At 41.6% G+C, this 25587-nt stretch overlaps 1 protein-coding gene across 4 annotated transcripts; it reads left to right on the top strand.

The window, feature by feature from the left end:
- The first annotated feature begins 7102 nt into the window (after window positions 1-7102).
- Window positions 7103-19834, top strand: LOC135493429 (glycine receptor subunit alpha-2-like). 4 transcript variants are annotated; one of them, XM_064780773.1, is made up of 11 exons: window positions 7103-7213; window positions 7614-7927; window positions 14188-14250; window positions 15056-15198; window positions 15460-15524; window positions 16503-16732; window positions 16902-16984; window positions 17564-17701; window positions 18246-18410; window positions 18754-18953; window positions 19393-19834. In XM_064780773.1, exons 3-11 carry the CDS (start codon window positions 14195-14197, stop codon window positions 19627-19629), a joined length of 1317 nt encoding a protein of 438 aa, XP_064636843.1. In that variant the 5' UTR covers window positions 7103-7213; window positions 7614-7927; window positions 14188-14194; the 3' UTR covers window positions 19630-19834. The 4 variants fall into 4 exon arrangements, with proteins under 4 accessions (XP_064636843.1, XP_064636842.1, XP_064636844.1 ...); XM_064780772.1 differs by having other exon boundaries at window positions 7147-7927; XM_064780774.1 differs by lacking the exons at window positions 7103-7213; window positions 7614-7927 and adding an exon at window positions 9451-9709.
- Window positions 19835-25587: the final 5753 nt, after the last annotated feature.

Genomic DNA, 25587 nt, shown 5'->3' with positions numbered 1-25587 from the left:
ATAGCCAAGCTGATATCTATCAAGGTTAGCCAATAGTGATTCAGGTGATAACATGCGTTTATCACGAGTGTATCGTTCAATGCTTTTAACTTAATGCTTTGGCACTTTCTGAGTGGTCATTTCATATGGTCTGATGACACGTTTGACTCCCGATATGGACCATGAACTAGGAATCGCGGCTTTTTTCCCTTCGACCGACCTCGGCAATTCACGCATGCCATGGGACGCGGCTGATTGCTAAAGGTAACTGAATTCCAGTGAATGAATTCTTATGAACCGGCCATGTGTGTGCCCGTCCCTGGTATGACTCCATGGCAAAGATAGGCCATCTCCCGTCTCCTCTTCTATCTTCTCCTGGACCAAATTCGGAACTCTTCACTCTATGATCCATCTTATCCTATAGTTGTAAATTACCTAATGAAAAGTATGAAATAAATATATAAGTTGTTGAGTTGGTTCTTTCGGATCTCTCTGTTGACGACCGGCAGTCACTCTTCCTATAAACTGCCAGGTCAAGATTTACAGCCTCTGGAGGGGCAAACCTAGCGTTAAACTGGGTATCGGTTGATGGTTTTATCCCACTTTATTAGAACCAACATCCTGTATCCAGAAGTATTAAGGTAGCAGGAAGGGTTGGGCGTTTGTGGTTTCTGAGTCTGAGGGGGTTGGTGTCTGTTGACTGTGCTTTAAGAGAGACTAGGCATGGCGCCAGTCTCTCTTAAAGCACAGTCAACAGGCATTTGGTCTCAGTATTTGGGTAAGTACAGAATCAAGGCAGCTCAGAGAACCTGCGGTTACAGACAGGTCGTCATCATTGTATTTACGCATGCGCGAGTAACCGGATGTAAACAAATCCACGTGTTTTACGAATGAAGCATTTGGAGTAATAAAGTCATTTTACTCTAAGGTTGAAATAAAATAATTAAGGCATAAATGCCCATAATGGGGGGAGTTGTTTTTATTTTTATTTTCTACTAATTAATAGGGGAAGGAAAGTCCAAATTATTTTAAAAAGTGTGGCTCAACTAAATAACTGTAGATTGCATGATGACAAGCCAGGAGAAATCCAGTTAATTCATGGAATACCCATTCTGTAAATAAAAGCACGTGGAGAGCTATAAATATCTTCAATCAAATGCACGTGACTTAATTTGTTTACATGCGGTTACTCGCGCATGCATAAATACAATGATGACGACCTGTCTGTAACCGCATGTGCTCAGAGAGCAATGATTGAACGATGCTGTGGACAAGTCCAAGGATACTGCATCAGTCACGACCAACTTCTCATCAGAAAGCGTCACCACCAGCATATTCAATGTTCAGTTCCAACCTGTACCAGTCCAATGTACGCCTGTCATGGTGAGCAGTGGTCAGCTTAGCGCGATATGGAACATTCTTCCGAAACTCAAGCAAGGGAAGTCTGCTCATTAGCATATCTCGCGCACTGCTCCTTCTTGTCAAACATCGTAGTGAAATCGTAATGGAAAACGTCTGGCTTTGCGCCAGACATTGAGACTAATAAGTGAAGAACTAATAGGTAAAGAACTTCTACTTGCGCGAGACTGCTGTGATAAAATTATCATTGCAGAGACTCCGGTGACGTACACATATATTTTTTACGATCAAAAATGCCCTCAAAAGACGACATGGAATGATAATTTTATTGATATTTCCTACTATATACCTTCCAATTATCACTTTATACAAATAGATCGGCGTTAGGTCGCATGCTTTTCTTTCCTGGTGACACTATAAAGCAAAATAGTTGCAACCCCGTAAATGCGCTATAAGTCCAATAATAAGTGACGGTGACCCGTTATAAATGTTTTGTCAGCTTCGCTTTTTTGCCGCTACGCGGCGCTTTTGGCCCTTGCGTCCAGCGCGCGGCGTTACATGGTAGCAGAGCGTAGTTCCAGCGCCCGGCGTTACAACATCTCTTATCCAGAAGTATTAGGGTAGCAGGAAGGGTTGGGCGTTTGTGGTTTCTGAGTCGGAGGGGGTTGGTGTCTGTTGACTGTGCTTTAAGAGAGACTAGGCATGGCGCCAGTCTCTCTTAAAGCACAGTCAACAGGCATTTGGTCTCAGTATTTGGGTTTTGATTGCCATGACTGTACCCCTGTAAAAGTCAGAGGAGGAGAAGTTTGGAATGATGAAAGCATTGAAGAAGAAGAAATGTTATTATATATTGAGGAAAGCAAAATTTATTATGAGACTAGAAGGCAGTGTCCTGACTTGATTATTTTGAAAATGGCAGTCTGAACACATTAAAAGGTGGAACATGGCATTTTATCGACTTTGAAGTGTTCCGCAGTTAAAGGGAGACTATAGGCAGCAGCTAGGTAGGCAAGATAAAGTCATACAAATTTGCCAATAGGGGTCAGTCATATCTCTAGGCATGGCGCCAGTGTCTCTTAAAGCACAGTCAACAGGCATTTGGTCTTAGTATTTGGGTACAGAATCAAGGCAGCTCAGAGAGCAATGATTGAACGATGCTGTGGACAAGTCCAAGGATACTGCATCAGTCACGACCAACTTCTCATCAGAAAGCGTCACCACCAGCATATTCAATGTTCAGTTCCAACCAGTACCAGTCCAATGCACGCCTGTCATGGTCAGCAGTGGTCAGCTTAGCGCGATATGGAACATTCTTCCGAAACTCAAGCGAGGGAAGTCTGCTCATTAGCCTATCTCGCGCACTGCTCCTTCTTGTCAAACATCGTAGTGAAATCGTGGTACAGTGGGGCGTCCTCGAGGATTGCAGCTGGTCGGACAGACGTGAGGTGGAATGTGGGCGGCTGCACTTCTTCGTTGATGTGCGATGGCAGATAGCACAGTTGTTGCGTTGCATGACAGCTGAAAGTGAATGTGATATCATAGAACTGAGGCGTTTGCAATGAGACTATAGGTGAAGTAGAAGCAAGGAGTGAAATGGGCCATCTTCCAGTGACTAATATACAGAGTAAGGGCACTGGGTGTTGTTAGATTCAGCATTGAATGTATTCCTCGTACAAGCGTGAATAGTGTGGACATACAGTGAGAGGTGAGAGACCCCTATTGACTACTTCTTGTAACTTTATCTTGGATATTATATTAGTGTTGAACTTCTAGCCATGGATTATGAAGAAATTGAAGTTGTAGGCATGGAATATGAAAAATTATTCAACGTTGAAAGACATTATTCCATGAGGCTTTGCCGTGATCGCAAAGGACGCGACGCGATTGGTTCACATGCTAATGAGGTATGATAATGATAATTACCTCTATAATGCTACTTGGATAGCGACTGTGTCGTTGATTGCAACAGTGGTCTATGTCAATGTGTGCCTGTAATGTCAATGAAGTATGATGAGGTGATGACGATAGTGCAATTGACTAGGTGGCGCATTTTAGAATCAGCAGTGAGCACTGTGTGTAACATGGTGGAGGCAGCGGAGATAATAACTGTGTCGAAAGTATTGTTATAGGGCCTTCCCTAGGCCCATGGGGTTAAATTTACAATCCACGATTGAAAAGATGTAGTTTGATCGCATTCAACTATAAATCCATTGAACAGTTGTGTTCCTTGGCTTGAGTCAACCGATGACCTTTTGTTGGGCCATGATCGGGGATTGTAAACTGTAAATGTATTATGGACTGGGAGACGGGGGAAACACAAGTGAAATAGACCAAAACAAGTGATTTTGGGGCTTTGGTTTAGACGCATGCCCCACATGCGCCATGCGGGATTATGCGGGATTATACGGTTCATGTGAACTTGTTGACATCTACATGATCTAGTGCCGTTATTGGTCATGGTACATGGTAGGCCTAATCATCATGGCAATATGTTTCAGGAAAAGCTCGGAGTAAAATGAACTGCCGATGAATAATGATGTTGTTCATGTTTACCATGTTTACTATACATAGCCATAGGGTATGCAATGGCCAGTGCACTTTCTGCACGTCGTCATGGTCATGTTACATGTACGTGATACCTTGCATATTTTGTTTTTTGAATGCGCATGCTTTTTGGGCAAAATCACTTGTACCAACACTAATGAATAATGTCTTCTTATCCCTATGACTCCATACACAGTGAGGGCATTGTCCCATTCTCATCAAATGGTAACTTATTGTACCGTATTAGGGTGGAAGTTGGGGAGCAGATACCTACCGCTGCACGCCTGTCATAATCAGCAGTGATGAGCTTAGCGCGATATGGAACATTCTTCAGAAACTCAAGCGAGGGAAGTCTGCTCATTAGCATATCTCGCGCACTGCTCCTTATTGTCAAACATCGTAGTGAAATCGTAATGGAAAACGTCTGGCTTTGCGCCAGACGTTGAGACTAATAAGTGAAGAACTAGTAGGTAAAGAACTTCTACTTGGGCGAGACTGCTCTGATAAAATTATCATTGCAGAGACTACGGTGACGTACACATATATTTTTTACAATCAAAAATGCCCTCAAAAGACGACATGGAATGATTATTTTATTGATATTTCCTACTATATACCTTCCAATTATCACTTTATACAAATAGATCGGCGTTAGGTCGCATGCTTTTCTTTCCTGGTGACACTATAAAGCAAAATAGTTGCAACCCCGTAAATGCGCTATAAGTCCAATAATAAGTGACGGTGACCCGTTATAAATGTTTCGCCAGCTTCGCTTTTTTGCCGCTACGCGGCGCGTTGGGCCCTTGCGTCCAGTGTTAGTGTCATTAATCAGCATTGATCATCAGGCATGATCTAAGTCTAGTTTAAAAGGAAACATTAGTGTATTTGAGGATTAGTTCAATCAGTACTCGGAATGAGACACGCGTAAGGACTGTGCGACTTTGTCATTTTTCTACCGTTCATTGCACTTTTGAAAGTACTCCTGTCAAAATATGTAACCCAGCGTCTTAAATATATTTAGCTTAGTTTCAGAATCACCGGGCCATTTGTTTCGAGGACAAGTCATCAACTCTGGGAAGGACGCCGTTGCTTGCACCAATGCGAATGAGTGGAGTGTATTCCAAATCGAACCGTCAGGTCATGTTCATCTCGAACTTTTCATCAATCTGCCCTGCAGCCGACAGTTATACTCTCATCGTTCAAGACGACGATACAGCGTTTTAACAAGCACTGTCTGTCCAATACAGTCTTGCGGCTGTCGTGGAAACAACGACGTTCGAACACTTGCTTGGTCTGATTTGGTTAGATTATTTAACCTTAAGTAATAGCAAAACTATATAAGCTCGCCTCGTATATTTTTGATAATAGCTACCGCAATTATTTAACCTTATTGTCGATAACTAATCGATCAAGCCAGGTGGCGTTAGTCGAATACAACAAAGAGGAAGTCGTTTCGACCAGGTTCGCTGAGATTGGAAATGGGTTTGTCGGAAGGGGCGACGTCTGGCGTTTAAAAAGTTAACTTTAACTTGCCAGGCTTTGTCAATTCCTACATTGTCCCTTTAAGATTATACAATAACGACCACCATGAAGAGAACAAAAAGATGGGCGCGTGGTACAGGCGAGCTTGTCATAAGCTGCCGGTGCTGTATCCGCAAACATGACAGCATTGATTCCAACACATATCTTACATTTTCGTCTCAATTTTGGTGATTATATCGCATTCGAAGACGACATATTATGCAACTTTGAAATCTGTTGCAGTATTTAAACATGCTTCTGGCTCGCAAGTGATCGGAGTGGCCAAAATGGCATTTATCAATAAGTGACGCCTGTAGTGATCCGTTTGTCAAAAATAAATTTATAACTGAAAAGCTTCCAGTTCGTAATTACAGTGGACACCTCTCTATTAAGGACACCCTCTCTATTAAGGACACCTTCTCTATTAGGGACACTATCTTTGGTCCCAAAGTGGTCGTTTCCATTCAATTTAACCTCTCTAATCAGGACACCTCTCTATTCAGGACAGCACTCGTCAGTCCCGAGGGTGTCCCTAATAGAGAGGTTCGACTGTATGTACCTACAGAATAAAAGTTTTAACTTTGCTGTTGTGTAGAAAGATATATAAATATTATATGCATGTATACCAACGTTTCAGCCAAGTTGCATGCATGATAATTGCACTACAGCATTGTGTATTACTGCACTTCTATTTACCTGACCCACGATCAAATACAGCGTACCCCTTTAACTCCCTGTCGAATTTCAAAAACCAGTAAATCATATTTTTTATATGACTTCATTTGCTCGACGAAAGTACCTTTCGTTTACGTTGTGCCAAGTAAATATGGTCCCATCATTACTGTCAACATGCACGGATGGTGGAGGCCTGATCCGGACCAATAGAAAGTTGTTCTAATGGTTCGTCACCTAAGTTGATAACACAATGGCTGGGTCGCATATCTAACAGCCCACAAGGGAAATGTCTAACTAATTGATTAATTACCAAAAGTGATCTGCCTTTTCAATGAAAACTAGATGCAACTGCCATCAATATTATATTGGACGAGCCAGACATATGTGTCTGGGGTTGGACGCTAGAGAGATGAAAAAATGGAGTTGTATTGAACACATTATGTTGAAAGGACTGGACAGGAATGGGATGTTGTATTTTTAGGGGCGTGGGTGAGGGTGAGATGAGCCAAATATGCATGGGTGGGCGGTGGCCCTTGTAGAGAAATAGCTGAACTACCGCTGTATTGCCTCTTGTTGATTAACGGACACCTCACAAATGTGCATTGTGTCAATGAACTCATTCACAGACGAGGCTGTGATAAACAACTTGACTCGCAGGCGAGGCTGTCATCAATATTCTCGTTCGCGGGCACGGCCGTCATAAATAACCTCATTCGCTATAGTGTGGCCATCATCAACAACCTCATTTGCAGGCAGGAATATCATCAACAACCTCACAGGCGGACTCATTCGCAGGCGAGACTATCATAAACAATCTTATTCACAGGCGAGGCTGTCATTAACAACCTTGCAGGCCATGCTGCGGTCATTAGAAACCTCATTCGCAAGCGTGGCCATCATCAACAACCTCGCAGGCGAGAATGTCATCAACAACCTCGCAGGCGAGGGTGTCATTAGCAACCTCATTCGCAGCCGAGGCTGTGGTCATTAGAAACCTCATTCGCAGGCGGGAACGTCATCAACAACCTCGCAGGCGAGGCTGTGGTCATTAGCAACCTCATTCGCAGGCGAGGCTGTCATCAACAACCTTATTTGCAGGCTAGGATGGCCATATTGTGCTTTAGCCAATGTGATGGTATGGTAGATAAGTTGATAGATAGTTTGGCGTGTTTTCATAATTTGCGACACGGTCGGCCTACTAGTATATTGGTGGGTCATTCCCAGAACTGAACCTGTAGGTGATGACTTGATGTAGACCGGCTGAACAGCGAATCATCGGCTGCCTGTGCCTAAACCTCTCCTAACTCTGCAACTGGTCTATCCTCGAACACGGATACGGATTCTTCGGGATAAATACAAAAACTCACTTTCGCATTTGCGTGGGCTGCAAAATACAAAAATATAGAAATATGATATATATATATTTTATCGGAGCGATTTAAGCTAAAGCAACTAAGCAGGATACCATGCAGGACGTCTCCGACATTTGCAAATGCTTCTGTAATGGATGATGATTAAATCCTCTCTTTTTTCAGTTCCTGTGGTAGGATCACAGTATAGAAATTGAAGTGAATATGACAAACTGGATGCCACGGTTTTAAACCCGGACTATACATAGCTCACTGTTCACTATGCAGCTAACCCTGGTTGCCATCCGAAATTAAGAATTCTTGGCTTTATCATTGACGCTATAACACAATGTCAATCACCATTCCGAGTACTGTGATGAAAGTAATACTTGTTTCGTTGCAAATTGAGATGTCGGTCATATCTCGTGGAATCCAGTCGTTCAGCGTCATTACAACTAAATAAGGAGCAGAGTAAAATAAGGTATAGGATACATACAGGGGTGAGTTGACCTTGATATTAGAAGTACACAGTTTTTTGGCTGATTTTTCCTTGTTTGTCAATCCAGTGTTGTGCAAGAATATGTTTGTGGATACATTTTTAGCGGAGAATTCACCATACGATTCGGCCACTGACACCGTTGATACGATAGCGTGGTCATGCCGACCCACAGGGCTGCACCGCCGAATCGTCAAGTTCGTCATATGTTTCATTTCGTCAATTATCTCACTCCAGAACACCAGCAGGTAGAAATATCGCAATCGCTGCCTCATTGACATCTTAATCGCATTGCAGACGCAAGCACAACTCGCTATCAAATCATGTATTCCCCGCTTTACCCTTTAACAACGTAAGGGTAGATTATTCCTATGAGTGCGATGGCAAGGCTGTATTTTAACGTTACTGCTTTGTACTTTTATGATTCACTGCATCCAAACTGAACTAACAAAAGATTTTGTTTGGTGATATTGCTTGCGCTGTAGTGCGATTCAAGCAACTGCTGGCAGGGAGGACAAACTATGAATGTTAGTCCTGGGCGCTGTATAGCTGCAGCTCCGACTACTCCCAGAGAGTAGAGCTTGAATCATGAATGTACAGTCCAATAATAATAATGTGAAGTGCTTTGAGTGATTGAAACCAGTTGGATTTAGTGCTATACATTAGTAAATCTTATGATCATTTTATCGCATTCAGTGGAAACCTATCCTTACCCTACAACCCTAGCTGGGCGAATGAACCGTAATTTACAACTTAAAATGTGTACTACATGTACTTCGGAAATCAGTGCTTTTGCCGCAGTGTGATTGCAATGCACTGTACTGTCTAGTGCATTGGCCAATGGTTTGAGCTAACTTAAACACAAAAACAAAAAACACACCCAGGCCACAAAGCGAGAGAGGATGTGTTTTCTCGGAGCGTAGATTTCTCAAAGGCAGCTCAAGTGTTGAAGGTCTGTTTCACATCAACTCCTTCATGGGGTTATATAGGTTTGTGATCATTAGGCCTGCTGATGTTGATATCAACCACGTGAAGCTTTGTTTTGCTTAAGCTTCATAACACAGAATCCACTCCTTCAGTCAATAATGGATCAAAATCAGAATTGCTCAAAGCCGTTCGTACATGTATCTATGATGTGGGGAAGGAAAGTAGAATGCAGTTATACACAATGCCGTGTGCAGCTGTCATGCATACAACTCTGTTGGAACTTGGTATAAATGCATATGGTATTTGTATATCAATCAACACAACGACAATGCTGAAATTTATCTTCAGTACCTGTTACGCAATTGAACCCAAAGTCAAGTACAAACTTCAAATTTCTAACGAACTTCGCTGGCCTTTTATGCGACGAGGGATGTAATTGTTAAGCTCTTTTCTGAACTCCCGGCCCCACGGCCTATGACGAATTGATAGTGGTACCCTGGTACATGTACATGTACGTATGGAGGGAACAAAGCGAGGGACGTGACGTAGCCGACAATCACCACCTTCGTGGTTGGTCATAGTCAATCCATGCAACCGGCCGGTGGTGATCTGTTCGCCTGTAATGAGCAGTTAGCATGTGCAACTGACACCTACCTTTGCTTGAACCCCATTAGTAACTCAGGATAACCACAACCGATGTTAGCAAAACTACAGCCTTGGAGTAAAAATATTCTTCATAGTCCGAACTATTAGCCATAACCTGTTAGCTCGTTATATTCACAAACGGACCTTTGCTTTAAACCGTTCTTTACTCGGGGTAAGGATAGATAAGGACAACGGGTTAACGTTAGGCCTTCAGGTAGGTGATAGTGACTCCACCTAAAATTCAATTTGGATTCAATTTCGTAACTAGCGACCCAACATCAACAAATCTTTACAAATTAAAGTAAGTGTTCGTTACACTGATCGTCGGAGCTTATCAATTATAACGCTGCTTCGCACGCCGCTTTCCACAGTGTAACAGAGTGGGGCTTGGTCTTCAAGTATCCCGATCGAAAGCAGATGCTAAACATTTCATTTGCCTTTCATATATTTAATACCAAGAATTCATAAAGACTCTTTATCTATTCTTGTTAATACTAGTATTTGCACGGATTCGTGACACCTGGGGGTACCACTGACAACATGCGGTGACCAGCTCAGCAGACCTGTAGGTACCCGTCTTTTGCTTGTTATACCCTTCTTAAACTCTGTTCTAATCTTCTTCTAAACTTTCAAAAGGGCACTTTCCCAATGGCAATAAGGTGGTAAATTTCTAACAGACCATAGGGAGTGTACTGTGCACTCTAGCCCGCACCTTTTCCGTTCAAGCAGTCGTATTCCCGATGATGAGAATCATAACTCTTAAATCATGGCATTATTTGCCGTCTTCATACCATAATTTGATAAGAAGAATACGATGTTTGATGAACAATCAAAACCGTATCTTGATTGGGAGGATATATCATCATTCCTTTGCATCCGGATGTTGGCCTCCAAGATCTTCCCATTATTGGTCTACTATACGAGACAAGACTAATGAATATTCATAGGTTGGAGGGTCGAGGCCTATCAATTAGACGAGTGCATGTTTTTAACTCTCAAGTACATATTTGGAGAGGTAATGAAAAAATATTTGTTGTGGCAAGTCTACAGATATAAAGAAATTATTTGATGAAAAAATTAATTTCGAATTTTGCTAATTGGGTAATAGGGGGCGTGTTTTGAGTTTTTTCTGCCAGTTGGCTGAAAAGAGTGGAAATATCAAAGTCTGTCTAATTTGTCGATTATCAAAAAATTTCCGTGGTCAATCACCAGTTTATTTTTCACCATTTACCTGCCCGACTGTCCGGAATAACATAATCTAAATTTCAGATTCACAACACCACGCATTCTTTGATGCGTCGCGGTCAAACATTGACAATTTAACTGCTAAAAGGCTTAAAAAATCAATTGTGGTCTTGTCTCATACAGCGCTTGGCAGAATCCGCAGGTTTTTAGTGGGAGAGGTTTCAATGCATTTACCTTGACATTCTTATACGAATCATTAGAAGTCAATGCTAGTATGAAGTTGATTTTAGAACTTGGTTTCCTCGTCACATCCGTCATAATTTGACCAGTAGTTGCATTATGAGAAGACTAGTTTTTATTAGTTCTTGATAAGAGGTATTATTATGCCCTCAACTATACGGCTATACAACGGCTAAAACGGTCAACATGCAAATGAATGCGGACTGCTAATCCTAGTGTAGCAAGCAAAAAGAAAACATCAACATATTGTGGAAATGGTATTTTAATGGACATATAGACAGACGATATTGAGCGGACGAAGGGTAGAGACAAGGTGATCTTCTAGAAAAAGGTGATCTTCTTGTTATTTCGCTCACAGGAATCAGATCAATGAACTTGACCGACCTTTGCTGGGAGACTGTCGGCTGTTTTATTGGCTTGGCCATGTTTGTGTGGACGTGCAGCTCATGCTGAAATATCATCATTACTTTAGACTCCCGGGGCAGTTTATTTCGTCATACTATTCATGCACTCTGGGTGCGGGAGGAGGCCGGTCCACTGGTTCTGGAGTGTACTGTGGGATTGCAAATGGAAACACCAATACCACTCTAGTAGTATATACTTTGACTTGGCTCTCACTGTAATTGTGGTTGAATAGTATGTAAGCCGTCGGGAAATACCTAAGCTGTGTGGTAAACTAAAAATGTTCTTCAAACAAAGCTTCGTTGTTGCATATTTGGTTCATTAGCAGAACGGGGCCATTTTTAACCAACTGATTATTTCCCATCTACTCAGTTAATTGTGTTGTGATCATCGTCACATCAACCCAGCGTCGGCCAACGCTTTATCGAAATGGACAACTGCACCAAGGGAGAATATGATATACTAGTTAATGCAATTAACGTGATTAAGCTAAATGCTTTAATCGTTGATCGCACTTTCAGCAGTAGTAATCGATTAGACAATGATTAATGTGATGAAAATAGCCCAAGTTCACAATCTTTCCATTAAACAGTCCCATATCTGATACCACGGTGCATGCAATTTGTGCTGTTGATACAATTTGTATACTTACATGTACACGTTATTCATTATGATTACTAAAACATACTTTTAGGTGCCTTTATCAACGAATTGCTCAAAGGCACCTTACAATCTAAGAAACAATGTGCTCAAAGTACTAAAATACAGCAATAAAACAATTTAGGACCACATGATTAAAAACGGATTTAAAAATAGGCTAATTTAAAAAGATAGGTTTTCAATGCCTCCATGTATATACTGGAGAGGTTGGGCACCCTTCAGATTCCCTATCCGACTTCAACCACAAGGTAGAATTACACACTCTTAAAATTGATCAGTAAAAACAACTACATGTAATTCGGTAGTTCCTTTGGCACCAACTGTGAAATTAGTCAAAACTAAAATTAGTTGTTCCAACTAAAAAAGGTAGTATAACTACCATTAAAATGGTAAAAATTACTATTTTGGTAGTTAAAACAACTAGTTTCACAGTCGGTGCAATAGCAACTATCAGAGTAGTAAAAAATTAGTATTGAATAGTTATTTTAACTATTCAATTTTATGAGAAAGTGCAGTCATCTGCGCCACTTAAGGGCTTTTTCGACTTCTTCACGCTTTCTCTAACTTTATCCGAAAAAATCCGACATTGTTCGAATTTCTAAAAAAAACTGTGAAAAATACTAGAGCTTCCCAAAATAGGGCATCAAAGATCAAAGACCTATGTTGAATGGGGTTAGTGAGGGGTGAACCAAACACTCGGAGTGGCCTAATTGAGTAAGCTAATTAATAGCACATTCAGGTGTGCTCCGAGTTGAAGCAGAGTCTTTTAGAAAGACTCTGGTTAGAGTTAGAAAACCCGTTTCGCTTCAAAAAAAAGTTAGCGGTCGACAAAATTTCTAAGGAAGAAATTGATGCTAATCAATACAAAAATTAATGTTTAGCTAAATACATCCGCTGAGTCAGTGACAGTTTTGACCAATGGACAAACGACGTTTATAATATTATCAGGATGTCAAAAATCCAAATGCACAAATCGGCCAACCCTTTGCTAAATGTTATGTTTTCTATCTAGCAAACTTTAGATAAACGGATATTATCAATACAGACTTTTATAGGATTGCATGTGGTATGAAAGTTCCATTCATAATATTTGTTATCCACATCAAAAGCGCTCCCTAGACAACGGATATCCGAGCTTGTAATTCATATCCTGCTAATAAAAAGCTTTCGGACGTGATGATTCATGACAAAAAGGATTAATCAACAGAGTTTATTTTAGCGAATGAAAGTGTGTTGTTGATTCGTAATTGATTAACCCCATGGTTGCGAATGTCATCGTTGGTCGTTTCGCCTGAACCACCACGTGCGTGCGCACGCAAAAACATGATGTTCATGAAGATGTAGTCAGTGGCAGTGGCAGTGTCAGTGGGATTGTTGATGCTGTCGTGCGTAATAAAACAACATAAAATCTTTTTTGTACAATTGTAATTTATAACGTCAAAAATAAAAAAATCTTCAGTTATCAGTGTATAGGTATAATAAATTAGAGATTTAATCAATACTTGGTGTTCTATTACGCAGCAGTCCATGATATGTCACAGCTCGTTTAGATGCAAACTCATCACGATACTGCGTTTGATCTATGTCATATGGCGACAGATTTCAATCAGGATTATCACTTAGAAACAGATCAGATCCACGAGGGACCATTGTGTGTCACCTTCAACCTTCAAAAAGGTCTACAAACACCCACTGCAAGGCATTGCCCTCCCCTGTACATTTTCTTCGTTGGTAATCATCTTAACTTGGCTGAAGTTCGTCCAAAACAGAAAATTGAGAGGAGGCGATCTTGCATTTGAATCCTAGCAAAAGGCCAACAATGGCCAACCATCCAAGATTATTTGTAAGATTAAAAGCTTTTAGGATCCGTTACAATTTTATTTTCGATCCGATATTGCTTTTTCGGGTTTGATACGCTGTGAGAACCTGAAGTCACATGCATGATGTCAATCGAGTAATGCCATTGGCGAAGAATACTTGCTTGCGTAATATTTAGAAATGACATCAAAGCACGAAGTGAACGTATGCTATGATGTTTATTTCTGAAGTGCTGCCGGGTAAGTATACTTTTTGTCGACTCGGCATAACTTACCAATGATGGCGCACGTACTCGAGTTGATGTTTCCTAATAATTACATCACCTCTCTCTCTGAAATTCATGTTCAATTCGCACTTTCACTTCAGTGTGCATAATTTCCATTTCAGGAGAGCAATGGATGGAGCAACAATCGTAACGCTCAGTTCTTTCTATATTTTCCTCCTTCTGTGGTGAGTTACTATTCCCCCTCAAAGAAGGTGACCTTGACCCACTTAGTGTACCTCAAGGTCACCTTCTTTGTGGGGGAATAGTCTTTTTCGGGACGCCGGGATCCCTTGCAGAGCAGATTTGTGACTAACCATTTATCTGAAACGACCTGTAAAGAATGGTTTGATAGTCAAATTGAATTTTCCAAGCAGAACTGTCCATAGTGTCCAGAAAACACGTCGAAATGAACAAGCATATTTGGAGAACTGTGGTACTGTGAGTAAGTGTATTTTTATGGTGATCAGACAGATATCGTTTTCTGGAACCGGAATAATTTATGGCTTTCTTTATAACGGGAGGTCGGACCCCGCCCCACTGCCTCCAATCCCTCTTCTGACCACCTAGAGCCGCTTTGTGCCCAATATTGAAGATACATGTACATGTATTCACTATTAGATCATGCACACTGAGAGCTTTCTAAAGAATGGTCGCAACGAGAGGTTCTTGGAATACGTGCCTAGGGAGAGTTCTTGGTCACGTACTCGGGGAGTGCCTTCTGGTGTACCCTATCCGCGGAATTACCAGGTCAGATGCGCATACAGATATTCCGGATGTATGCTACTCTACATATTATGTGTCATAATGTACGCTCAATAAATGTACATGAGGAAGTTTACTAGTAATGAATATCGAATGATATACATGGAGACAGTTTGCACATGACCGCCTACTTGTCATGTGGTTGTATAGAGAAAAGGTCGGACTTTTTGAATGCGAAATTGACCTTTCAATTTCGCGGATAGAGTATGCCTATTCTCGTTTTTTCAGGACATTCACAGAAGCCGACATCACTTCATCCTGTCATACTTTACTTAAGCACCCATCGTTCGCCAATGATTCCTTGGAGGTCTTCACGGATAAGATTCTTTGCAGAGCAAATGGAAAGGTTAGACCAAGCGCGAACACTGATGGTACGTTTTAGCCTGGTCACGAGCGAGGTTGAGATCAGAGACTTATCACGGATCCGTGAAAAGTCCCTAGTATTATCCAAAAAAAATTGTATAGACTAAATTCAATAGGGTAAAACAGAAGTAAATGTCACTGTCCTTTTGGGCCGCTGCGCAAAAAAACTGAGTAGATTTCTTCAATGTTCGTTTTTTTTCAATCTAATCGGGACCCAGCACAATTTCGAATGTAGATGTAATTGAGATAAATTCGTTTTCCAATTGCAGAAATTACAGTTGTCAAGGTACAGCTTTTTATTAGCGGTTTTTTCGACTTGAACGAATCCAGCATGGTAAGTGAAGCTTCTACAGTGTAGAAAGAGCTGTCAGCATACATTATATATTGGGACAACTTGGGATATGTTGGTTTTTCATCCCAAAATGACTTCCAGATGGACCGTGACTTCTCTAAACAGTATATTAATTGAAAAATCATTGGACTGCAATTAACAATCCACTAGGATGGATTTTGACATGCCAGAAATTCATAAGCTATGTTCTAGACCTCCTCGCAGCACTCGCGAGAATTATTGTTCAAGATCAGCATTAGTGTGATAGAAGAAGTAACGGCGCATGGCAACAGGCAGTGTCATTATCCTCCTCGCCAGGTAAATAGCACGCTCAGGTTGTCCCTTTAATGCAAACAGAAACTGTAATTGTAATGGAGCTATCATTGTACTGCTTTACCTTAACCGTAGCGATTCATCACATATAGCATTCATAGGAGCCCCTCCCCGAAGGATCACCGAGATAACCACGCAAATAATTTCATCATACACAATGTTAGCCCATTAACTGCATTGACGCCACCCACAAGCCACGCAATATCTGATTATGAAACAAACCAAAAAACGGAAATAAGAAATATGATAAGCTGCTTTTATGATGCATAAATCATAGCAAACGAGGCCATTTTCTACACGGTTTTGATGGCGACCCAATAAGACTGATGACGACGAAAAACTAAACCCAACCTACACTTATTGCACGCCTCAAAGCTGCAATGCTGTTGGCACCATGAAAGAAATAAAATTAGTACTACCTTCCAAAGATCTGCACCCCTTAGCTTCAGCCTAGGACAAGCTTCCCCCCCCCCGTAATACAAACCTGTGCCATGTCATAGATAAAGCGATTTATTTTGTTGACGATTGCTGTAACTGATATTATCATAGGAAGGAAGCATTTATTATAGTGTAACTTATCCACCCTCAAATGACTTAACGCATAGTTCATACTCTTTGACGTTCATATACGTCTTTTGTCAATTTCAGGAAATCAAAGTTGACGTATATTTCCGTCAGTCGTGGCTAGACCCGCGGCTTGTGTATAACGCGACCAGCGGCATAAAGGCGCCCATTACTCTCCGGCCACATCATTTGCACGACATTTGGCGACCTGATGCCGTGTTTGTCAATGAAAGGAGAGGAGCTAGACACGACATTACTGTACCTAATATCTACATTAGGCTTCACCCGAATGGTACCATCAATTTCAGCCAAAGGTAAAGTAATGCATGGTAACGACATGTCATATTTGACCCTCAGGTTTCGAACTCTACTACACCGTCTCGGCCGCCTCCATAAATGGTATATCGCGCCGGAACAGGAAGTACTTGATCGTGGAGTAAAACTTGGAATACGTGTTGAGTTCGTACGTTTCTTACATTGCAGGTTGACATTAACCCTTTCCTGCCCGATGGATCTCCATAACTTCCCAATGGATAAACAGGATTGTCCAATACGCATTGAAAGTTGTAAGTTGTCCATAATCTCGGCACTATTTTTTCATTCAGTGGGTTTCCGTTGCCAATAATAGGCAGGTTTCGTAATTCGTACCAGCGACGATGTTTGAGTTACGAAGGTCTGTGATGTCATCAAGTCGTGCGCTCAATCATTTACGCGACAATCTCAAATATCTTTTCTAATCAGACGTAGGAGGAATTGTACTAGTACAAATATGTATCGTCGAATAAATACATCTATCTGGCGAAAATAACCAAAAATAGTGTACAGATCCTGGGTTGAAACTACATGTACAAAGCAGTGGTAATTGCCAAGTTCCACTTTCTCTTTACCACTGTGATAACAAGTTGACTAGGCCTACTGATTTAATACCGGTGTGCAAGGGATAGCAGTCCTAGGGCTGATAGTCCGTGTAACAATAGCCCGCATTGCTAAATGTTTTGGTTAGGGTTAGCGGTACAATAGATCATGCTGCTTAATTGATCAAATACAATGCTACCGGACTATGACTCCAGGGGGACTATATCCGCTGTCACACCGGTTGGTCTTTCAGCTAATCTCTAACTATATGTGTGACAATTAAATTTCAGACAACTATTACGAAAATGAACTTATATTTATTTTCACGGAGAGGGAGGCAGTGTCCTTTAGAGAAAACAGCAGCATCCCGGAATATTTTTTCGACAAGAAGGCGGACATCGGCAACTGCACGTCTCACTATGCCACGGGTAAGAGATTGAATTCACCCTATAATGAGTCTATAACCCTATAACGTGTTTTAAACGTGAGAACGCACTCTTCGAAATCGCTGGAATTAGTTGCCTTGTTGGAAGTGGTGACATCCGGCATTTTCAAAAGCTAGCTTGATCTCGCCGGGCTACGGCAAGGTTTGTCAATGCCTTCAGCCTCCCTTTACGCGCTGCTTGCTTTTAAACGACTCCTAAAATCCTGGCTGTTCGAGGAAGCATTTCTTGGTGGGGAGGTAGCGCCTTGAGCAGGTTTACCTGGAGTTTGGCGCTCTATAAGACATTGTTGATTGATTGATTGATTGATTTAACGAGCAGGCCGGATCATTTACAAAGAAGAGGCTACAGTGCCATTGTTCACCCTATAATGTCATTTCACCTCAAGCCCTGAGTCAATTTTAAAATGAACTCGCTCGTGACAATTGACTTCTAACGCGTACACCACGACAAGTGACAACGTGAATTTTATGTCAATCCCGTACAAAATGCACTTTTCTCCTTATTTCTATCCGTACTTTACATGTAGGTGATTACAGTTGCATCGAAGCTGTCTTCCACCTGAGGCGAGATTTCGGTTATTACTTCATCCAAGTGTACGTCCCCTGTTTCCTGATCGTGGGCCTGTCCTGGATCAGCTTCATGCTGGACGTCCACGCCACACCAGCCCGGGTCTCGCTGGGGTTACTGACAGGTACAAGCTAAAAATCATATTGATACTCCGGACATGACCCAAGATGGCGATTAATGGTGCATGCGTTCTGCTTTGTTATGTCTTGGGTGCACTTGCACGTGCAGCCTGCACAGGCAATCAGAGTGGCCGTGAATGCATGCATGTACTCAGTGTAACCCAGACTGTAATATGCTGATGCGAATGCTCGTTTTGAATCAGTAAAAAGGGAAAATCTCAATCGACAGAGATTTTTTTTTTAAAACTCAATTAGAGTGCTCCATCTATTATTCGACTTGCATGATGCACCTTAATTTCTAGACCTATAAATGTGCTAAACAAGTAAACAAATGTTTCTGATTTCCAGTATTGACCATGACGACTCAAAGCACAGGATCCCGAGCCCAGCTTCCAAGAGTGTCTTACGTGAATGCCATGGACGTATGGCTGGCCACGTGCCTTGTTTTTGTGTTCGCCGCGTTGCTTGAGTATTCCGTGGCGAACGTGTTGGCGAGGTGGGAGGACCAGGCACTGAAGACTGCTCTTCTCAAGGAAGACGCATTAAAGGTAAGTTGTGTGGCGAATGGTGCATGTTATTGCACGGCACGGAGACTGTACAGGCAGGCCGGCAATCTGCTACCTCAACGGACGGCTTCCACTTTAGGCCCGAATTCTCCTTATACTCGTTTTGAACAACCCTAAGCGAAACAATGAGTCATCCTCGAAAATCTAGAGAACAGCCACGAAGGAGAATGCCGCATCTCCTGCATTATCCCCTAAAAAAGACAGAAAGTCGTACATGAGTCTTCCTCGAAAATCTAGGGAGCATGCCACATCCTCCTGCATTATTCCCAAAACAGATGAGGTATTCGACAAAGACGACCGACTCATGGTTACAACCCTTTGGGAAGTTTGAGTGCTGACGTTTACTAGGAATGAACAACGCCTTAAAATTTATTTTTCTAGTGCCTTATAATGTATTTTTCCCATGTCCGTTTCTTTACAGCTACCAGGAGAAATACATGTAATGCCAGGACTACGAGAGAGAAAGGACTCGAAGGCTATGGAGGACTCAATCTTGAAACTATTCAAAGTCCTAAACGTGGATGAAGGCCAACCATCATGGGACAAGTCATACAAAAGTCGTACATCGTACAAAATAGAGTACGCGGCAAGGATTTTGTTCCCAATTGCTTTTCTGATATTTAATATTTTCTACTGGTTATATTATGTTGAACAGTAGTTGAGGAGATTCTCTATACATTCCATGGAAACAAATTCAAAAAAAGGCAAATTTTTCAAGCCCTACCATAGGTGTAGCTCGGAGGAGCATGACAATTGTACCTTATTTCAAAATGAGATGAATGGTTGGCGTGCGGTCGGAGTCATTAAATTAAGTTGATTATCTTTATCATATCATTGTAAGTTAGCGATTTTTATTTGTTCATTAACTTACTGAAACACGTCTTCTTTCTTTTTTTCCTGGAATTAACCTACGCGGCCAAGCAGGAAGTTGTCTCAAATCAAAGATGGCCGCCAAAATCCAAAATGGCCGCCGCATACCCTAACATTGACTTTCTACACGTATCTTCATTTTACCTCTTACACAGCATCTCCTGATATCAAGTTTGTTTTAGTGGTCCGTGACGTATAGATCCAATTATCTAGATCATGAGCTTCATGTTTATGAATTCAAAAAATTCAAAATAGCGGCCAACTGACCCTGCAAATTGGAAAGAAAGTTTTTTCTAAGTCAAGACAAAGATTACAGCGACCCAAGGGTTCAGGATGAAATCAATTCATGTGATACCTTTTATACTCCTTTGGATTATTTCAAACGAGTATCAAAGTATTCACTAGGAAAGATAAGGGATGGAACTAATTCTAAAAGGCGAGGATGGGTCCGCCCATATCCTTTAGTTTTTCTCAGGATGCGAGCAACAGCAAAACGCCGTAAAAATCTTGGTGGCTTCTTGTCGATAGAAAGATAAGGTGAAGCCGTAGATTATAAAGTTGCAGCAATAGTTAATTAAACTCACTTGATCAAAGATGGCACTGATATATAAAATGAGGGTCAATCTATCTTTATCGATGCCAGGGTCGTCATTTGCCAATAACATATATGTCCAAACGCTTGAAGCAGGTAATAAAAGTGTAACGTATAACGTCGATACAGACATCAGAGAGATAATCAACCCGCCCTCTTTTGGCTGTTTCGTGACTGATTGCAATTGATTTCGAGCAAACTTATGCGATTTTATAATTCCTGTGATTATTGTTATATTGGCGACAAATATTAACCCACAAGGGAGGTATATGTAAAGTGCTGTGTCGATCTGGAAAATTGCTGACAGGAGTTCCCCAGCCGGGTAGAAACAGGTCTGGGTGCTATTGACGTATATCATTTCAATGAGGAAAAACCGGTGAATGCTGACCAAAATGGATGCCAAACAGATCACGAAAATAACTACTCTTCTTTTTCTGGAGGTGACTTCTTGTCGTCGTAAAGGATACCAAACCACTATTGCTCTTTCTAATGAGAATGTCGCGATTATCCAGCCAGATATGCATTCGGTTACGTGAACTGCAAATAAAAGGAACTTACATGACGTGTCCGTCGCACCGATGTTCACCGAAATCTTGTCATTGGTGAGCGCGGAAAGCCCATCACGAAGCCAGTAACCTCCGCCATATAGCAGCATGGTTCCAGTATCCGAGACGGCCAGACAAGTAAGGTACTCGGTCAGGGCATCAGCGCGCCTCCTAACTCGAAGAAAGATGACGAATGACAATGTGTTGCCGAAAATTCCGAATAACAATAAAATCAGCAAACCGTATTTCATGAAAATTCGCAGGAACTGCTCAAACAGTTCCAGGGAATTGGAGGTCGGGTTGATAGGCGTTTCAGAGAACATCGTTTGGATGTGAACATCACCTCTTTTGACTCTAGGCGAGGTTTGTCTATTTCAGGAACAAACCAAGAATTTCAAATCCTCTGTCGAATCTTGATAAATCGAACTAAGCCCCAACTGAACGATTTTAATGTCGGCAGTACGACATTATTGACAGGTGACAAATGGAACATTTTGGAAGAAATCGGGACAAAATTGGTAAGATATCGATAAAAATGTTCTGATAAGCATCAGCGCATTTCAATTATATCTATACCGAGAATCATGTTTCATACAGATCTCGAATAAACCGGTGAGCGTCAACAGAGTGTAAAATACAATCAATTGATGATATTTTTAATTTTCCATCTAATGTCCTTATTTAGCCATATACTTTATATCTTAATATAAGCAGACTATTTAAATGGATCTATTTTTGATTATCTTCATCATACATGTTGGTCGGTCACTGCGTAAGTTGTTTTCAATGCTTTCAATAAAATCTGTGCCCGAATCTGAGGCAAATATTCCATCCTCTTCAGTCCTTAAGCGTGTCATTATTGAGGTGAACGAAATTCAAAAACCTCAATATAAGAAAGCACCGGGTAATTTGAAAGTCTCGGTTTACCGAAGAACGAGACGGGTTCGTTTACCCTAAGGTTGCTTTGCGACAAGTGCATCATGGGACAACTCCAGTACACATCCGGGAACCTCACAAGCACATCAACCATTCTGATTTTTTGTTTGTTCATCAACCTACTGTAACACCCCTGCATCCCTTTTTTTCTGGAATTAATCTACGCGGCCAACCAGGAAGTTGTCTCAAATTAAAGATGGACACCAAAATCTAAAATGGCCGCCGTTTACCCTAAATTGACTTTCTATCTTCATTTTACCTCATAATTGATGTCACTTGATATTTAGTAGCCCATGAAGTGACGTAGATCCAATGATCTACATGTACATTTGTAGAACATGAGCTTTATGTATATAATCAAAATTCCAAAATGGCGGCCAACTGACCTCAAAATTGCATAATAAACTCATGCAAGACAATAACGGTGACCCAAGTGTTCGGGATGGAATCGATTTACATGACTCCTACTGTACGTCATCGAACTATTTCAAACAAGAATCAAATATCCACAAAGGAAGCATGAGAACTTAATATAAACGTACTCTTGTATGCGAGGATGGGTCCGCCCTAGCCCGCTGAATAAATCTCCGTTCATTCTTTCTTACGAGGCCAGCAACAGCATAGTCGTACGCATACGGTCGTACAAATCTTGGCGGCTTCTTGTCGATAGAAAGCCAAAGTGAAGCCGTAGATTATAAGGTTACAGCAATAGTTTATGGCACTTAATTGGACAAGGAAGGTACTGACATGTAAAACGAGAGTTAATTTATCTTTATCGCTGCTAGGGTCGTCATTTGCCAATAACATATAGGGCCAAAAACCCGAGGCAGGTAATAAAAGTATGACGTATAACGTTGATACAGACATCAGAGAGATAATCAACCCGCCCTCTTTTGGCTGTCTTGTGACTGACTGTAATTGGTCTCGAGCAAACTTATGCGATTTTATAATTCCTGTGATTATTGTTATATTGGCGACAAATATTAACCCACAAGGGAAGTATATGTAAAGTGCTGTGTCGATCTGGAAAATTGCTGACAGGAGTTCCCCAGCCGGGTAGAAACAGGCCTGGTTGCCATTGACATAAATCATTTCTACGAGAAACAAACGATGAATACTTACCGCAATGGCTGCCAAACAGATCACGACAATAATCACTCTCCTTTTTCCGGAGGTGAATTCGTGACGTCGTAAAGGATACCAAACAATTATTGCTCTTTCTAAGGAAAATGTCGCGATGATCCAGCCAGATATACACTCGGTTACGTGAACAGCATATAACAGGATCTTACACGACGCATTGGTCCCAACCATGTTGATCGAAATCATGCCATTGGTGAGTTCAGGAAGTCCATCTCGTAGCCAGTAACCTCCGCCTTTCAGCAATAGCGTTCCCGTATCCGAGACAGCAAGGCAAGTAAGGTACTCGGTCAGGGCATCAGCGCGCCTCCCAACACGAAGAAAGATGACGAATGACAATGCGTTGCCGAAAATTCCGAATATCAATAAAATCAACAAACCGTATGTCCTGAAGATTCGCAGGAACTGCTCAAACAGTTCCAGGGAATCGGATGCTGGCGTTTCTGAGGACATTATTTGTGTGTGAACATCACCTCTCTTGACTACAGACAATGGTTGTCAATTGCAGGAACGAATATGGCATTTCAAATCCTCGCCCAGTCTTGATAAATCAAAGGTCCGAACAGAACGATTTCAATGTCGGCACTATACTCTATGATAGACAGGTGACAAATGGAACATAAGAAGAAGATATCGGTGAAAACGTGCTGATAAACCTCGGCGCATTTCAAACATATATAAAGCAAGAATTAGAAATACATGTATGTTGATACAGCTCTCGAGTAGAACAGTTGAGCGTCAACAGAATTTCATATACAATCAAGATTATTTATGATGTTATTTTTAATCATTATAAGCAGAATACTTCAATGAATCTATTTTTGATTATCTTTGTATGGTCACTGTAACTTTAGTGAGAGCTAAGTCTTTCAAATAAATTTATTTTAAAGACGCCGGTGAAAGTAAGTTGTTTCCAATGTTTTCATCAAAATTATGTGACCGAATCGGAGGCCAATAATCCATCCTCTTCCCTTAGGTGTCACTATTAAGGTGAACGGATTGCTGTATTACTTCTTGATTACAGTGAAGGTCATTGAAATATGTTTGCCATTCTATGGCTTGACCGTCCTCTTGCAAACCCGGGGCTATAACATGACTCCTTCTTACGCAAGTTTCCGAGGGAGTAACCATGTATCGCGTGAAATGGCCTGATATGTCAGGATGTGGCCATGCCGACTTATCGGCGGTGACTGTCAGTCCTTCCTCATTTCACCACCGATAACTCCCGCCAGGTAATCTGTGGGACGCACCATCATAAACCAGTGGCCAATCAAATTGCTCGACACAAAGTAATTGCTGTGAATTGACAGTACCAACCTCACGATCAGGTTACCCTTCGTCTATACAACATCACTGTGCATTTGGGTGAGGTCAGCATGCCTAGTGCGTGTCTCGTGACAACCACGAGTGAGTGTAATGTCAGTGTTGTCGCGACATGGTACACGAGTGAAAGGAAGGGAATGCAGGGAGACTACCGATAAAGTAATAGCCCTTCTGACGGCCGATCAGGGGGGAGTTATCGGCGGTGAAGGATGGATATACGCACAAGGACGGTGGATCGACATGGATCTGGCTTGTCTTGCAACATTTATTTCATTATACCGAATGCTTGTTTCAACTATAACAAATGTGGTGGCGAAGGTCACCGGTCGGCACGATTATCCGCTTTAATTATGTTACTGCCATAATTTATCATAGAAAACACTTGTTGATATTCAAAACCGCTCTTAATTTGGTGCATTATTTGTTGGCGATATATTCGTATGAGGTAGGTGATTGAGCTAGACTGAACACTGGTGTAAACAAGGGCCAGACAATGCGTATTATGGAATAATTGGAGTTAAAGGCCTCAATAATCCTCTAAATTATAGGTGGGTGCGTATTCCTTCCATATAACTTCCTTTATGGAGTGACCCCCCCGCGGATGTCTGTGTCAACCTGGCGAACAATGACGCAAGACTGGCCTATGCGACTCAATTGGGAAAAGTCACGGCGTGCCTAATATAAAGCCCTTCTTACGATAAAGTTTGTTTTTTTCAACAATGCATTGACTTGTTGCGAACTATTAGTGCACCTGCAATTATTACATGTATGCCTGTGCATATGTTGCATGTACCGCGGCGAGCTGTTTAATCTGTACCAACGTGTCAACAACATACATACTACATAGATATATGTACAGCCCGGAATGTACTGTCAAATACTTGCTCTTTCATGTTCATCTTTTTGTAAATCACATCATTTTCCTGCTTCCCATTAGATACACCGTGAACCTTAACAGCATGGTAATCACGACGAGCCTCAAACATGGCCCAAGTCGTAGTCTGACTTTGGCACTAGCTTTAGTCGTGTCAATGTTCCTCGTGTTCGTAGTTGTCATGGATAGAAGGATATCAATCGAACGGCAAGCAGTGGACAGGGGACTTCCGATGAAATATCATGCATTCCATAAGGCGGCGGTTGGTTACTCTAAGGTCACAGCGAGAGTGGGTTATCAGAATTATCAGTTGGACCCGTTACCGTCCGTCAGGAC

This window comes from Lineus longissimus, chromosome 9, assembly GCF_910592395.1.
Source record: "Lineus longissimus chromosome 9, tnLinLong1.2, whole genome shotgun sequence".
Classification (NCBI taxonomy): domain Eukaryota; kingdom Metazoa; phylum Nemertea; class Pilidiophora; order Heteronemertea; family Lineidae; genus Lineus; species Lineus longissimus.
Note: the sequence above shows the minus strand (reverse complement) of the source record. Positions and strands in the feature narration are given on the sequence as shown.

Excerpts from the sequence above, each read along its gene's own strand:
- LOC135493429 (XM_064780773.1), top strand. The coding sequence starts at position 14,195 with ATGGATGGAGCAACAATCGTAACGCTCAGTTCTTTCTATATTTTCCTC. Across the intron at positions 17,702-18,245 it reads CACGTCTCACTATGCCACGG|GTGATTACAGTTGCATCGAA; the intron begins GTAAGAGATTGA and ends CTTTACATGTAG. Across the intron at positions 18,411-18,753 it reads CTCGCTGGGGTTACTGACAG|TATTGACCATGACGACTCAA; the intron begins GTACAAGCTAAA and ends TCTGATTTCCAG.